Here is a 16141-nt window from a genome sequence, read left to right as displayed (position 1 = left end):
TATTAGCATAGTGCTGCAGTAACTTCTGTCAAATGTACTGGCAGTCTTCATAGGGCACGTAGGAAGCCAGGCCTGAAACTTCAGACAGCTGACTGACTTGCACAAAAGTTGTTTATGCACCACAATGGATTGCCTCATTCAGCTATCCATTTGTGACCTTATCTGGCTGCAAGAGAGAAATAACCACAGACAAAAAGTTTATCCTGGTTGAAGCAACTTTTTTCTTTGTTTTTGTTTTTTTATTAATGCAAGCACATCCAGTCAAACACGGAATATCCTGCTTTATGGTACAGCTTTTTATATTCAGCAATTGAGTTCAGAATTGCAAAAACACAGTATTTAAGAAATGTATCAAACTGAAGGAAGAAAAAAAAAAGAAGAAACCCATGTTGACATTGCATTGATTTCAAGTATATACTAGGACTGATTGACCAGTGAAGTGCACATTCATGTGAAAGCTTTTTTTTAATACATGTACAGAAAGTGTTCTAAAATTGCATTTCAAATATATATTTCTTAAATTTTAAGCATCCCTTTTTAAAATTTCAGTTACATAAACAAAGCTGATATACAATCTCCTTTATAGTGTCTGACAATGTTTCTAGCTAGAACATCTCTGAAAGTGCAAAACACTGTAATAATACAGTATAAATAGTCTTACTTTAATCCAGGGCTGAGATTCAGTATTTCAGCCCAGGAAAATTAGCAGCAGATCACAAGAAACATAGCTATCCTCTTTCTTTCTGTGGGCTCTTTTTGTTAACAATGAGCATTTCTACTTCCTCCTTCTACTTTATTTAATTTGTTTTATGGCATCTATTTAATTTTTCCCCTTTATAATTCCAGTCCTATGGAAAGAGCAAAATGCTGGCTGCCTTTGTCCCCCTGCCTTTACACCATGCAGGTGTATTGGTTTCTCATAAGTACAAATGAGAAGGAAGCAGAGGTTTCCCTGCACGAATCCACTCAGGACCAGTACTGCAAGCACTTGTTGCTAAGTGAATGCACGTTACATGAAGTAAATAGGACTGTTCATGGTTACAGAAGCATAACCTGAAATTTTGGCACCCTCGGTGCGGTGGGGGGAGTAGGGAGCAAATGCTTACCTCCTCACACAGAGATTGTTGCAGTAAAGTGCCAGGGCAGCAGCAGCATGCACCATCTTAGCTTTTCCGAACACATCCTGCTGTGAGGGGGTGGTGGCATTGGCTCCCTGGATGTGGCCGTTGTGGTGGCCTTTCTGAATTGTTTGCTGGGGATAGTCCCACTTGTCCATCTTATGTTATGGTACTGTACAGTTGTAAGAGCTTGATTAGAAATCTTTGCATGACTGGACCAGATAAAGTTGCCTAACTAGTCTTGTATCCTGTTTCTGACACTGGCCAGCCAGTGATAAAGCAAAAGAAAATTATCCTACTTAAAGTCAAATAAACTGTTCATACACAAAGCTTCTCCCAGGTTCCCCTGTTTGAAACTGGTTTATGTCCTGGCATTTGAAGGCTTCTGTTATTCCAAGCTTCTGATAGCTTTGGAAAACAAATCCTTTCTAATATAATTGTCTTAATGGTCTCATTATATATAAATATTCAACCCTCAGGCTTAAAGAGATCAATTGTTAGAAAGGAGAATGAATGGTCATTCATGGGTAATAGTAAATTCATTGAACAAAATAGTTTTTAATCTGAGCCTGAATGCTTTCTCTCCTCTGATTTAGAAATCAAGGGAATTGGTGGGGAAGAAAGTCCCAAAATGAGTTATTTTTTCCTGAAAGCAAATAGCCTGAATCTTAATATGAGCATCTGAAATAGGCTCATGATTGTTGCCAAATAAGCCATAAACTCAAAAACAGTTAAAAGGAGAAATTAGAAATTGCAAGCACCATTGGTTTACAAATCCATCTCTAATTCTGACACTGACTTGGGTTTAAAGGCTTGATCTAATATGTGTAATGGTGTTTTTTCAGTTAGTTGCCATGAGTTCTGGCCCAAACATAGAGCGGCTACTTTAATAAATGCCAGAATAATCTGCTCTACGAGGTTCTCTTTGTCTTACTATTCAGTCTGTCATTTAGGCTAGCATTTTCAGAGCAACCTAGGCAATAAGGTAAAATTCTTCAAATTCAGGACACGTGGAGTGTACAACACCTTAAGCTTCTTTGAAAATCCTAGCCTTAAGCCGCAGATTTGGCTTCCCTGTTCACTACTTTCCCTATCATATTTATAAATTAGTTTCCAAAAGTTTTTGAAAAAGACACATTACATTTGTTTTGTAGAGATGATCTAGTTTATACAGCCTTCTTTGTTTAAAAAATAAAATGTAAACTATTCTGGCAGCCTGAACTCAAAGGATAGTTCCCAGAAGTGTTAAAAACTTGACAGACAAGCACACACGCATACGCGTACACACTAGCATTTATCTCATCAATCTCTTCAAATCACATAACAAAAATATGTTTTGCTGCACCCTCATTGTTATAGGCAGGTATACTCTAGTTCATGTGCCGTAGCTTCCTGTTTATTTACAAAGTACTTTGTAGCTGGTTTTTAGACATCCACATCTTTATTTAGATTTATTCCAGCCTAGAATAGCAGAAGGTACGCTAGACAATTTCAGTACCTTATAAGGCACTATTTTCTGATGTAAGGGAGGAACACCCTCGCTGCAGATGTCTAAGGGCTTGGTCCTATAAGTAATACCTTAAGCATGCGAGTAGTCCCACTCACTTGAAGAGACCCTTTGCCTTTTCCCTTTAACTCCTCCCATGCTTAAATGGAAGAAGATGCAGTAAGTATCTTGCAGGGCTATGGTCATAAAGGGTTTTAAACCTGTACAGTCTTTTTGGTTGTTGTCATGTGGGGGCAGGGTGGGTATGTGTTGTGGCTTTATTTATTTAATTAAGTAATTCTTTTTTAGGTGGATGTAATTAAAAATAAAGATTTGGATGTCATTGAATAAGAATTCACCATGGATACCATCTCTGAGAACAGGGCCCTGCCCTTTAATTTAAAATAAAAACTCAAAAATCCTTCACTTAAGTGCCTTAAAAATGTGGTAACTATTTCACATGGCAACCTTATTTCATAAAAGGTACTGTATATACAAAACTAGACCTCAGCCAGTGAGGTCTTGCTTATCTCAACCCCAGTCTTTCAGGATTTAAAAAGAAGTTTCTTTCTGTGTGCTTAAGAGTCTGCAGACTGGATCCAGGAATCTCAGGCCCTGTTAAGCAGAGTTGTTCTAAAAATAAAAGAAAGAAAAATCTCATGAATTATAGTGCTTCCACCTTCCACTAAAACATGACAGATTGTATTCTTTTGGGGAAGGCATCCATATTAGACACAATGCTTGACAGTCAGATTCTTTCTTCCAGGGCCAGATTCTCAGCAGGTATGAGCATCTTTGGCATTCACAGAGGTGCTGATTTTTATATCCTTGAGAGCCTGGCCCTATCAACAGTATCCTGAAGAATGAATGGCTTCTAGTGAATAATACACTTTCCATAATCTACTCTCTTCAACATCCTACCTAGTGCCTGGAGGGTAGGACTCTTTTCCATGCTTTTCCTCCAGATATAGCAACCTGCTATACTCAAGCAAGCTCTTCCCAAGCACTGCACCATTATGCTCTTCCCTGGCTTAATATCTTCAGCTACTATTATAGCTATTATAGCTTTAACTTAGCTGTTGGAGGGCACATCCACATGTGCAATTATGGCACCTGAATAAACTGCGGAGCTTATTGCTTCAGAGTTAATCACTCGTGATCAAATGGCATGCCTGGGAGCAATAACTCCAGAGCAATAAGCTCTGTAGGTTATTCGGGCAAAGTTTGTAGGGAGTTTTGAGGGTCGGCCTGCCAGCCCAGGGCTGCTCTCTGCAGCTCAGTGTGCTGCAGAGTGGCTGGCTGGGGTACAAGGGAACTTCAGTGTAGGGCTAGCCAGAAGGCAGCTCCTGCACTGAAGCACGTACCTTCATGCCCCAGCCAGCGGGACAGCATCTACATGTGTGCTTCTGCAGAGCTTACTCCACAGCAGGACAGTACTTGTATTTACGAGTACTGTCCTGCTGTGGAGTAAATGAGTTTACTCCAGCCTAACAGGGGTGCATGTGTAAACACTGAGATGCTTACTGGGCAGCTAGTTTGTCAACTGTAGTAAACATCTCATGTAGATGCACCTAGAAGGGACTTGATTATTCTCCTCAATGGCCCTCAACTTCGTCAGGGTCTCTCTCCTTCAGGTATTGAAGGTTCCAAAACTAAGGTCCACATTCTATCCCAGCTACTAGGTATGTGAGTGGACTTATGCATGATTCTATTTGACCTTGCTTAGCTGTCTGAAAAAACCTTTAATACAAAAGATGCACAAGTCTTTCTTTCTTCTTGTGTTTTTGTAACCAAGCCTTAACATCGGGTGTTGAAATATTACAAACATAGAAGCTTTAATGGATGGTTGGGGATTTGAACATGGTGGAATAGAAGAGACGCTGAATGAATGGAATTCTGGTCCAAAATATTCCAGATCACCTGCAGTCTTGAATCTCAATTGCAGTGTGTGATGCCCACTGCTTTACAAACCAACTGCTTGAGTTGTGTATACAAATAAAAGGGGAAATCTGGAAGCTGTTTCCATCCATTCTCAGGATATAGATCTGGGTTTGCGTTAACAGAGAACACAAAATGAGTATACTCAAAAGGAGGAACATGTGCACTTGTGTGTGTGCGTGCATGTATGCAGGGAGAAGGCTAGCATTTTGAGAAGGCTTCATACCTGAGTGTCTTCCAGCTGTCTTTTTCCATGTGATTTTCAGGACCTTCACTTTCAAAAGATGCTATGAACAGAGCTAGATTATAAAAGAAAATAATCAGGTATAGGCATTCTACCTTTTTATATTTTGTTTTTTAATAATTGTGGATAAGTGAAATAGCATTATTGGCAATACTGAAGTTTGAGTAACCCTGGGGCAGTATGCCATTATGAGGGCTTTGGTCATGCAAACTTATCAGGACTGCCTTGTCAGACCCTGACTTAAAGAGCTCTTTCAGCGCAGAGATCAAGAGGCACAACTTCATCTTTTACATTAGCCTTTTTTTTTTCTCGTGCTCATTTTTTATGTCCGTGTATCAACAGGCAGAAAGAGCTTGTATAACCTTTAGTAAAGATTGAAAGATTTTTTTTTTACCTTCTTCACTGTAAATGGGTGCTGTGAGTAGATAACTCTGGATCTTTTTGTCCTTTTCAAAAGGACACTCAACCTGTTTCCATGTCATGAAATCATGAATCTGTCTTGAAATGTCCCAAAATTTCTGCAGAGGTAATAAAGAGAATATTATAAAATAAATATATCTTTGCCCTTCTTTCAGATACAAGCTCTCTTGTGTGTGCACACACATTGCACTTAGCAGTACCTCTACATTGCCTCCCTCCCCCGCCCCATTAATCTCCTTTTTCAGTCCCTTTCCTTTTGTACTACTCCTTTCTTCTACTTTCACTTGAGCATCTTCCTTAGGCTTGGTACAGTTTCTACCCCTCTTTGTCAAACACTAACTAACTCTCTTCTTTCATATTCTACTCTCTTAGTTTCCTGCCTCCCCACCCCTTTCTTCATCTACAGTTGCCTATTAATTTTTCACTTGAGCTGTTAGCCTGTTTCTGTGTCTTTTTGTTTCTGTTAGCTTGTGATTAGAACCGATCAAAAAATATTTTACTGGGTGTATTTCTGGAAAAACAAGTGTTTTTCCACGTTTCCCCCTTCCCCCTCCCCCACCCCCCGAAAAAAAGAGGGTGGCCACCCATCTTATGTTTTCATTGTTTACCTATTGGAGCATACAGTAAACTCTTCTTTTAGCACCTTAAACTTTCTTCAACACCTCTTAAATACCGCTTGAAACAATGGAAAACATTGACAAAAGGCTCCCTTCCTCCCTTCCCTAATTTTCTGGGGTTTGTTTATTTTAAATAAATCTTCCAATAAAATCTCTGGACACTTGAGATTAGTATTGTCAAAGAATTTTAGCTTAGCCAAAAATGCGATGTCCACTCAAGTTTTCAAGGAATTTTCAATCAACCTTAAGTATAATTTTTTTCCTGCTTCAGTGTTTCAGAAACAGTCTTTCATTTTATGCTGCAATGGGCTTAAGAAACAAACTAACTCTGCTTTTATGATTATGTATATAATAACATGTACTGTTCAGTTAAGCAGAAAGGGAATATCCAAATCTGGTTCAAACTTTGCTGTGTAAACACATTTGTAGATCAAGTGGGGGGAATTAGAAGTCAAATACTGCACGCACAGGCTACAAGAGTAAATTGGCTTTCAGGAGGCCAGTGTTATTTCCATTAAAATTCTGTGAGAAAACCAGCCCAGCTTAGTTTTGTAAACCAATATTGTATTTTTTGATTGCCTTTGTTTTTAATTTCTTGTTCAGAGAGGCAGTATCTAATTGAGGAAAATAAAATAAACTCTTCTGTCTCCCTATTTCTGCATATTGAGATTTCTTCTTGCTGTTTTCTTGTTCAGACAAAGCTAGGCCTTGAGAATTATCTAATGTATTAAAGAAGCATTTTCAAGCTACAGCAATATCTCCTTTTGGCTTAGAAATTGGTGGAAACTGTACAGTTGCAGAGAGACATTTTTTTGGTATTGATTAGAAACAACAGCCTCCCCTACTGTGTGCGAATGTTTTCCCTGATTTTTGTTGTTGCTGTAAGCCTTCTTAATGCAGGGCAGGTAGAAGCTCCTAGTTTAACTCCTTGCTTGTTTCAGTGAATTGTATTGTGAGAATTGGACTTCCCTCTTGCTGCCATTTAAAGCTGTTTATCAGAGCTGCTGCACTTGTCCATTGTAGTCTCTTCCATATATTTAGCAATTCCGTTTGAGGAGGAAATACCTAGGGGCTCTGACATTCACTTAGCTTTAAAACTCCCCCCTCCCTCCCTCCTCTATCTGACATTTGACAATAGTTCAATAGCATTACAGTTACTATTCTTTGCCACCCACACTCAGCCCTTTCAGACTCTGAATGCCTTAACATCACCACTATTGCTGAAAGAATACAGACTCGGCATCATTAGCTTTCTATTTCAGTTTTTCAACAAGTCAGGCTATCTTCTGCAGTTCTTCTATAGCAACCTGATGACTGCACAGATGGTCAGAAATGAACCCAGAATTTAAAATGTGCCCTTCCCAGTCCCCCATATGCTTGTAGGACATACCGTGCCTTTCATAAAAGAGAGTGACCACTCATCTTATGTTTTCATTGTTTACTTATTGGAGCATACAGTAAACTCTTCTTTTAGCAGTATAAACTTTCTTCAACCCTCTTAACTATCGCATGCTAGCTGCATTTGGTGATTGAACACAGCACCCCACTTGAAAGCAATGGAATTTGTGCAGGCAAGCCCTTGTGAGTAGCTTTGAAGGCTTAGGACTTTGCATTTCCTTAAATCCACACATTCTGTTATCAGTCAGGCTCTGATGCCAAGCTGATCCCGTCACTCAGTTGCATTGTGTCTCTTTTACTGGAGCTGAGGTTACACTGAAGGAGCAACATCACATTTTAGGCCCAACCACAGTTTTAAATATGGTCTAAAAACAGTTCTCTACTTCTCTAGGTATTTCAAGAGGGTTCATGTCAAGTCCAGAGAAATTACCTGTCTTCAGTAAGCCAGACTTCTCCCTGGGTGAGCAATTTGGTAACCTAGTAAGAATCTGCCTGTACCAGAATCTTTGTATATACACTAATGTAAAACTCATCTACTCTAAGCCAAATAACTTGTAGGGGTTTTTTTTTTTTGGTCCTACTCCCAGGGAGGGGAGAAGCTTGTTTCTGCTACAAAACTTCCCATTCAACTTTCAGAATAATAAAAGAAAGCTGACTTGGATTTTGAAAACATAGAAGCCACAGAATCCATCAGGTCTGCTTTTATGCTTTGGTGATGTATTGTTCCTTATAGCATATACTTTCTTTACATTTTCTACCCTGCCTTTTTAAAATAATTGTTTGGGCCTCCTAATTCAATATCTTCATGTATTGTAACTTTTTTTTTTTACTTTTAAGGCTCTCCGGCACCTTGCTCTCTCTTTGTCCAACAAGAATCTTCCTTAAAAGACTTCGCTTTTCTATTTGGAGTTGTATTCATGTTAGCATTTCCATCTCATGAAATACAACCCAATCTCCTCTGCTGAAATCCTGTATTTCCCACTGAACATTATTGCATATAAGCTCTGTTAAATGACCTACTTGATTATATGCTTTCTAGACTTGTGTGAATTTTGCTTTGTTTCTTTCATAGAGACTAGCAATTTATTTTTAGTATTAAAATGTGCTGAAATGTTCATTTAACATTTGAAAACAGAATGGGCAACTTTATGTAAGTTTTTAGTGGTGATAAATCTGCCATCTAGATGTGCTAGATACAGTCTCCACTGCTGCAGTATACTTACAGAATAAGTCTAAACCTCATTATTTTTTACCCTGCATGCCCAAGACAATGATTTTAACTTTGCATATAGATGACAATCTGGTTGAATAATTTAGGGGTTCGACAACTATACTGAGCTATAGGGATCCTGACTTAATTTGGAATGCTTAAAAAATTTGCAATGTACAGCATTTGATTAATGTATTATATTATTTTATGACAACAGAGCCTCACCTTGAAGTTTATCTGTCCATTGGGCAAGCGATTTGTGTGTATCTTGTGCAGAAAGTAAATATCTTTTATGAACAGGTTGAAAACTGGAATGACAATTTTCTCCCGATTGCTATTGGCAGTTTGTGACCTTTGTGCTGCTCCTTGCAGGGCTGTTCGATAATTACAGAAGTTGCTAGATGGATCCATGTGATGCTGTTCCGTTAAAACAAACCAAAACAACAGAAAAGTGACAAACTGATGGTGAAAATGCTCACAGGTACCAGTGCTCTGACTAGGTCAACGGAGAAAAAAAATCGGGGATTATCAGTGTTTGCTTCTATTTTATTACTTTTCAGGTTCCATTCTTAATCAGTTAAGATGCGCTCAAGCAATAAAAGGGGTTTGGATCCATACTTTCCCTAAATGCAGAGTTTATAGAATTTATTGCATGCCTAGTAAATAACTTTCAGTTGCTTATAGGAAAACAAGAAACTGCCTTTAGAAAAGGCTGATCAAAATTTCTGTCCATTACGAATCTTGCTTTGAAGTTGTTAATAAAATGTAACGGAGCTGTCCAACTGGAAACCTGTCAATCATGTGTGGCCCATGAAGGATTAAATTGTGGCCCTAGGGCTCCCACCCAGCCACTGCTCTGACTGCAGCAGCAGCTGGGGGCTCCAGGCTCCCTCTGTCTCCAGCTTCCCCTTCTTGCCCTGCAGGGGGTAGGTGGTCCAGCACAGCCTTCAATGCCAGTAGACCCCAAAACCTAGAGTGCCTGAGTAATGCTGCATCAAGAGAGCTTGCTTCAGGGAAGCTACGGGTGAGTCAGGGTACCCAGGCAGATGGTACTGCAGAATGGGTGCCTGGGTGCATGCAGGAAGCTGTGTAGGTGGGGGAGGGGGGCGGCACCCTGGTACTTGGTGCAGCAGCAGGGGCTGGGCAAGCTCCAGCCCCTGGATCCATGGCCTCCGTGGATGCAGCCACTGCTAGTGTGGCCTGAGGGCCATGTGGCCCCTTGCCACTTCAAATTTGGACAGCCCTGAGCTGTAGTATTATTTCAAATCTCCACTAGATGGAGCACTTTAGTTAGGGATAAGGATGGGGGCGGGATTGGAAGGAAAAAAAAGACCAGGGGTGCCTGTAGATGTCCGGGGAAGCTGTCCAACATGCTGTAATTATAGTACTTGTTCGAAGAGCGTTGGTTAAAGCCCCCCTGTCGCCATTTTGAATTGTGTGGACTCTGATGCACAGGACACTGCAGGTGCTTTAGAGTGACTCTTGGAGCCGCCCTAATTAAAGTGCCCTGGAGCACATGGAATGAGGCCTTAGCTTTTTCACAGGGGGAGGTGAGGAAAATGCTCGCTTTAAAGAGGAATGCCAAAGAACATCCTTTGAATTGAATCTTAAACCACTTTGAGGTAAATTTTTCCAACACATAATTTATTTCCTATTTTTTCCACAATAGGGAGATATTTTCAAAACAGAGTAAATGGCAAGTATTTTTCTGCCAGCCTCAATGTACACAGTGAGGACCCTTAATGTATAAGTGCCTGCTTCATATCTGTTACTTATGCTGCACCCCAGCCTGTGCTGTTGGCATTGTTACATTTCGCTTGTTTAAATAGGATATTAATCTTACATATACTCACCTCTAAGACGTCAAATTTGGCTGTTTTCACCTTGGACCAAGTTTTCTTTAGTCTTGCCACAGGACTCAAGTTCATTCCAGCTAAAAGGACAGGAGAGAGGCAAAAAAAAAAGGAAAGAAAAGAAAAACAAAAAAAAGATAAAACCTAAATTCAAAGGCTGGGTTTCTTCCGCACTAAGTGTCAAAATGCACTTAAAATGTGCATTTTATACTTTAGAAAGCCATTCAGCTTGACAGCTGAAGCTTGTCAGGCTAACACCCACTGCATTAATCTGTCACCAGTGCATGGTACCACAGGAAGGATATGCATACAGATCCAGTGATTTAATTTAGGGACTAGATAAACACCTAAGGTCACTTAAGAAGTCAAGTCTAGCGCTCTTGACTTAAAGTCAGCAACAATGCTGAGGACACTCACAGATAATGGCCATCATGGAGTTAAAGTTTCCAATGTTGAAGCACTCTCTTGCCACATCAATGAAAAATTCCACCATTCTTGTCCTTTGCTTTTTTTTCACAACCTGAAACAAAGAAGATCCCATTGAAACTAAGGGAATGATGCATGTTGGATGAGGGGTTATAAGCATTTCCATTTTTCACCAGCTAAGAGTTTTTCTTGAGGCGGTCTTCTGGGTGTTTTTTCAAGATTCCTTTCGTTATTAAAAATAGTTATAGTATTTTGGGCTGTTATCATGTGGAAGCATGGAATTCTTTGTTTATACATAAGATAAAGCCAGTGTTTTACGGAATCTTGTAAAAGCAAGCTAGACACTATTAAGTAATTTCCTTTCTCTGAAGAAGGGAGAGAGAATGAAGCAGCCACCAGAATGCCAGAAATATGCAAACAGTTCAAGTATCAAAGTAAGAAGAATGCCATGTGGGTATGCTAGAGGGTCTGTATATATTAATTCCAGGGGGAAATATAAAGGAGGTTGGAAGGCAAATGCTACCAAGGTCCAAGTTTTCCCTTTCTAAATCAACAGATTAATCCAAACTCTCTAGATTGATGATAGATGAGGGAAATGTAATAAGATGCTGACATATAACAATCCCCATTTACTGCAGTGTTGCTAGTGGATGAGACTAGACATCCGCACTGCTGATTTACTTATCTTGCGTAAGCAGAGACTGTTCTGCAAGTTGGCTTTACTAATCACTAGTTTATGGTGCGATTGTCCAAGAGCCACTAATACTAACAGATCATTCCATGGTGACTTTTATTATGGGAGCAGTTATTCTGAAGATCAGTGATAATAAGCGAGTCTCCAGAAGCTCCAGCAATGGTACTTTTAGCAGAGGGTCTGTAGATAAAGCAGGCATGATAACTGAACTATCCTTTTCCCATAAAACCAATTTTTTTTTCAGTTTAGGAGTAAGGCATGCAGAAGGATCTTCCTTGTGCTTGCTGTTCTAAGGACTTGTGGTCATATCCAAAGATGATAAAAGGGAGAAAAGTTGCGCTAATTTATACCAGCTAAAGTAGTTGCCTTAAGCTTTCAGAGGTCTAAGTGCATTCTACTCTGAAATGTTTTCAAAGTGGTAACATTTTTCTTCCCAGAGTTTTGGGAGCTCTTCCCGGAGCTCTTCCCAGAGCTATAGAAGAGTTGAAAGGTGAACTCACTTGAGAGAGGGGAAATCTGTATAGAAAAGGAATTAATGGAAAGCATTTCTTGAATATGTTTCTCTGTATGTTACAGTTCTTAACATAGATCGTCTGTCTGCTTGCCCTGTTTCTTCCCCTTGATCCTTATGCAAGATCCTTAACCTTGTCCTTGTAACAGCACAAGGTATTCTGATGGCAATAACCATGATATCACAGTGCACTAAAAGGACAGTGTGTTTGCAATGTAGAAAAACCTTTGTTTACAGAGGGGCAAATTTGGGAAGACACAGGTGCCATAAAAACATTCATAAAATTCTATTCAGTGTAGCATTTGTAAAGTTTTATTTCTTGGCCATGACTGCTGGTAACATAAAAACTACCCAGAAATACATTCTGAACTTTTAAACGTTAAGCATATACCTAACTCTACACATGTAACCTTTCTGACTTTAAAGAGGCTGCTCATATGATTAAAATTGTGCTGGATCTGGTTCCATACATGTAACATCATAATTGTGGTGGGTTTTTTGTCTTTTTGGAATGATTGCTTGGGTATTTTCTTTTCATCCATACTTACCCTACAAATTTCTGTAGCTACCAACATGCTAAGGCAGTTGAACCAGTTGTCGTAGGCCTCCAAGTTGTAGGTTTTGGTAACATCACCCCGGCACTGAAAGAGAAGAAGCTCTGTGTTAATCCTATACTAAATCCTGATGAAGATGACAGTAAATGTGTGCTGTTGTTACTAAGTATAAACCCCTATTTCATTTAAAGTAATTAGAAAATCTAAGTGGATGGCTCTGGATTAAGAGGAAAAAGACTTCTTAGAAAATAGCAAGCTGAACATACTTCTTTTTATTCCTCTGAAGATTTGTGAAAGAAGCAGGCATGGATTTATGGTTTGGCCAAATGTGTTTATTTTTTCTATCCCTTTACCTTCCCTCACCAAAACACACATACTGTTGTATGTCCAGACTTCTTAACATCCTTTTTAAAGGTAACAACAAAAGAAAGTTAATAGGTGAGACCATGACATGCTAGCTTTAAGCAACATTTTTCTAAAGGATTCCCTGCCAATAACAAGACCTGGAGCCAGAATTATTGGTTAGTAATGTGAATTATTAATCTTTCCTATCAGCCTGTTCTGGCGGTGTTGGCACTGGGGTGAGTGGCTGGATGCCCGGAGGTCAAGGGGTTGAGGCCACAGCAGAAGTGCTTATGGCACAGCCCTGTCAGATTCAACATATCTGCAAATTCTGCTAAAATACCTAATCAAAAGGATGAGAAAAGCAAGGATCTTTCCTACCTTTTTGTGTAGAGAACATTGTATAAAGCTTTTTAATCTCTGCATAGTTTTCCTGCTATTGAGGAACCAAGGAATAGGATACATAGAAAGGGCAATTCTGTCTCCATCCTTTTTTGTCTTTTAAATTTCTAATTGTGCCAGTGTTAAAGTATCAGAAAACTTGGGGGAAGAGACAGTCCCTGTCTTTCTCTCAGCTGTTTTGCAGGCCACAAAGGGCCACATGTAACAGGAAGAAACCCACAGTTAGAAGCAGCAAGACTAAGGCTGCAGGATTCTTGTACTGCTTTACTGAATATATGAAACTGCAAGTTCCACCTTCTTGAGCTATAATACTTGTATAAAGAAGTGAGCCCAGTAGGCTACCCTCTCTGCTTGGTGGATGTCATTCTTATGAGTGATGTCCTATATGCTCTGTTCAACATTTAGTTATTCTTTGCCTTTGAACATTGTCTTATTTTTCAGCCATTTGAATGGAACTAAACATGAGAGAGAGCTAATGAACTTGATTGCTTAATCAACTTTGTTGGATTTAACATACTTACAGTTTCAAAAAGCATGATGTAGTAGTAGCCAGTTCATAAAGTAGTCTGAATAAGTAACAGAATAACATATCCCTTTGGGCACTGAAAATTTGCTAGATTCAGTGCTACCAAACCAAATCATCTCATCTTCAGGTAGCTGAAGTGGAACTACCATTGAGTTGTGCTGCCTCCTTGCCTTTAATAGATATTCCATACATATTTGAAGTCTTGAGGCTCTTTACTTTGGCTGTGCTTGATTTCCTCCCCTACACACATACCTTGTGATTATCCAGTGAGTCCATGTGGCTGACAATCTGCATCAGATCCTCAGGGTAAATGTTGCTCACCCTTTCCTGCATTAGAATGACAGAAGAGGTTGTCAGTTGTACACATGCAGATGTTGACAGGGAATTGAGCTGAGGCGTGAAGGCCACTTTGATATTTTCCAATTCTCTTTGTTCTACTTTTTTTGTTTGATCCAGGGAACCAACAAGAAGTGTTGTCTTTTGTTTAGTTGTGACCGTAGGTCTTGTCATGTGCCAACTGGGGCCTGGGTAAGAAGTTTTTACTGTGGCTGCGAGGTCTCCTCACCTTCATTCTCTGTCAGTAGAGTTTGAAGAAGAAGCTAAACATTTTGGGAGGCTCTGTGGTTGCTTCCATCATAGTTGGGTTATAAAGTTGCCTCTGGATTTTTGGGACATGTATGTTTTCCTCCCTCGTAAACCTATCTACCTGCCCTCATTCATTACTGTCACCATTTAGATGACAGCATTTAATTAGGCTGAAGACTCCTGTTGAAGACAGAAGCCTAATGCCTGGGCAAGAACACATTCACAGATGGTAAACAAAGTGAACTGATTTAAAAGAGCAACATCAAAATCTCACCAGTTCAATATGAGTCAGCTGCTGTGCCAAGATGAGAGGGTCACAACACACACTCAGTATGTCCTTCTGAGTTGACTGCGGCTTGTTTTTAAGGATGGTTCCTTTATCAGCAACAGGTTGCCGAAATTTCTCTCTAATCTCTTGGTATTGACTCCGTGCTGAGAGGGTCATCAACAGATTCTGTGTCATCTGGCTAATGATCTTCTTCACAGTTCCATTTTCCTGAGCATAAGAGGGGAGGATCATTGATTAAGAGCCTTTACTTTGGATTAGGGATTTGTATCAACAAGGAATTTCTACCTGAGCTACATAAATGCTGCCTAGCATCCTATCTTCTATCCAGTTACCAAAGTTCTTTATCATGTGGTTTCTGAGCCCAGCTCAGGATACCCTAGGCATCTGTGTAGCTTTACTAACATTTTAACCCCCTCCTCCATAACTGTGCTCCCAGTAGCTTGGCTGTCATTGTAGCAGCTCATTTTGGCTCCAAATCCATTTCAAAAGGTTTATTAGTCACTTAGATACAGGAGTAATGAAAGACTGAAAGTCAGCATAATGATTTCTGGTCTCTTTCTCGTTTGACAGAGACAAAGTATTTATTAGACTCGCACACATAACTAAAGTCTGGCTGCCCTGAACAGACTCCTGGGAATTCCCAGGCTGGAAGACTCTCCTGCACTGTTCTAGCTTGGCATAATAATTGCTTTCACACCCAACCAGTCAAAAGGAGAAGATGCAAATACTCCATGGTAGAGTTCACTTTCCAGTGCCTGTATCTCGCTGCAGCACCTTCTAAATGCCCCAGCTGCTCTGACCCTTGGCAGTCTCACACAGGAACAGGGCATACAGTTAATGGTCTTATTTGAAACAAAGGTAATCTAGGATGGATATCATGAAGAGTTTATTAATTATGAGGGTGGCTGACCACTGGAACAAATCAAATTACTTAGAGGTTGTGGAACCTCCATACCTGGAAGTTTTTAAGAACATGTTAAACTAGTAATTTTCAACCATGATGCTGTGGCAGCCTGGGGTGCCATGATATTCTATAGGGGTGTCATGCATTATTGGCCCTCTAAAATGTGCAAGCACCTACACATGATTCACAAGTTAAATCCAGAGATTTCACATAGAAAGCCACAGTATCAGAAGCATTATGACCTGTTGTAGTCTTTATGAGTTCTTGCAACAGAAGAATTACTCTAGTTTTCTGTAGTCAGGAAAACGGTGAATACTAAGAGCAGGCATTTTTCAAGAGGCTTCCTGGGTCTAACAAGGCTGAGAACCACTAAGTGAGCTAGGCAAATGCTTGGCTAGGATAGCTGAGCTAGAGACAATTCTGCCATGGACATGGGACTGGAGTAGATGACCTGAGGTACCTTCCAGCCCCATTTTTCTATGGTTAACTAATGTTTCTGATAATGTTCCTTGTTTTCTTCCCTATGCAATTAATCACCTATTTTCCCTGCCTCATTTGCTTGGTACTACGGCCATCTAAGGGTTAATGTTGCTGTCATGTGTCTGCAGCCAGAGTTAACTGGAT

At 39.9% G+C, this 16141-nt stretch overlaps 1 protein-coding gene across 2 annotated transcripts in view; it reads right to left on the bottom strand.

The window, feature by feature from the left end:
* Positions 1-201: 201 nt before the first annotated feature.
* RASGEF1A (RasGEF domain family member 1A) overlaps positions 202-16141 on the bottom strand; it is a 37645-nt gene continuing 21705 nt past the window's right edge. Inside the window, exons 5-13 of one of the 2 annotated variants that reach the window (XM_006018472.3) lie at positions 14599-14820; positions 13992-14066; positions 12464-12556; positions 10702-10804; positions 10285-10364; positions 8657-8848; positions 5181-5304; positions 4769-4841; positions 202-3237 (exon numbers count right to left, since the gene is read on the bottom strand). In XM_006018472.3, the coding sequence (XP_006018534.1) occupies positions 3213-3237; positions 4769-4841; positions 5181-5304; positions 8657-8848; positions 10285-10364; positions 10702-10804; positions 12464-12556; positions 13992-14066; positions 14599-14820 (987 nt within the window). In that variant the 3' untranslated portion in view covers positions 202-3212. The remainder of the gene's footprint in view (positions 3238-4768; positions 4842-5180; positions 5305-8656; positions 8849-10284; positions 10365-10701; positions 10805-12463; positions 12557-13991; positions 14067-14598; positions 14821-16141) is intronic. The other variant, XM_025197722.1, reaches the window with a different exon arrangement.

This window comes from Alligator sinensis, unplaced genomic scaffold (genome assembly GCF_000455745.1).
Source record: "Alligator sinensis unplaced genomic scaffold, ASM45574v1 scaffold188_1, whole genome shotgun sequence".
NCBI classification, from domain to species: Eukaryota; Metazoa; Chordata; order Crocodylia; family Alligatoridae; genus Alligator; species Alligator sinensis.
Note: the sequence above shows the minus strand (reverse complement) of the source record. Positions and strands in the feature narration are given on the sequence as shown.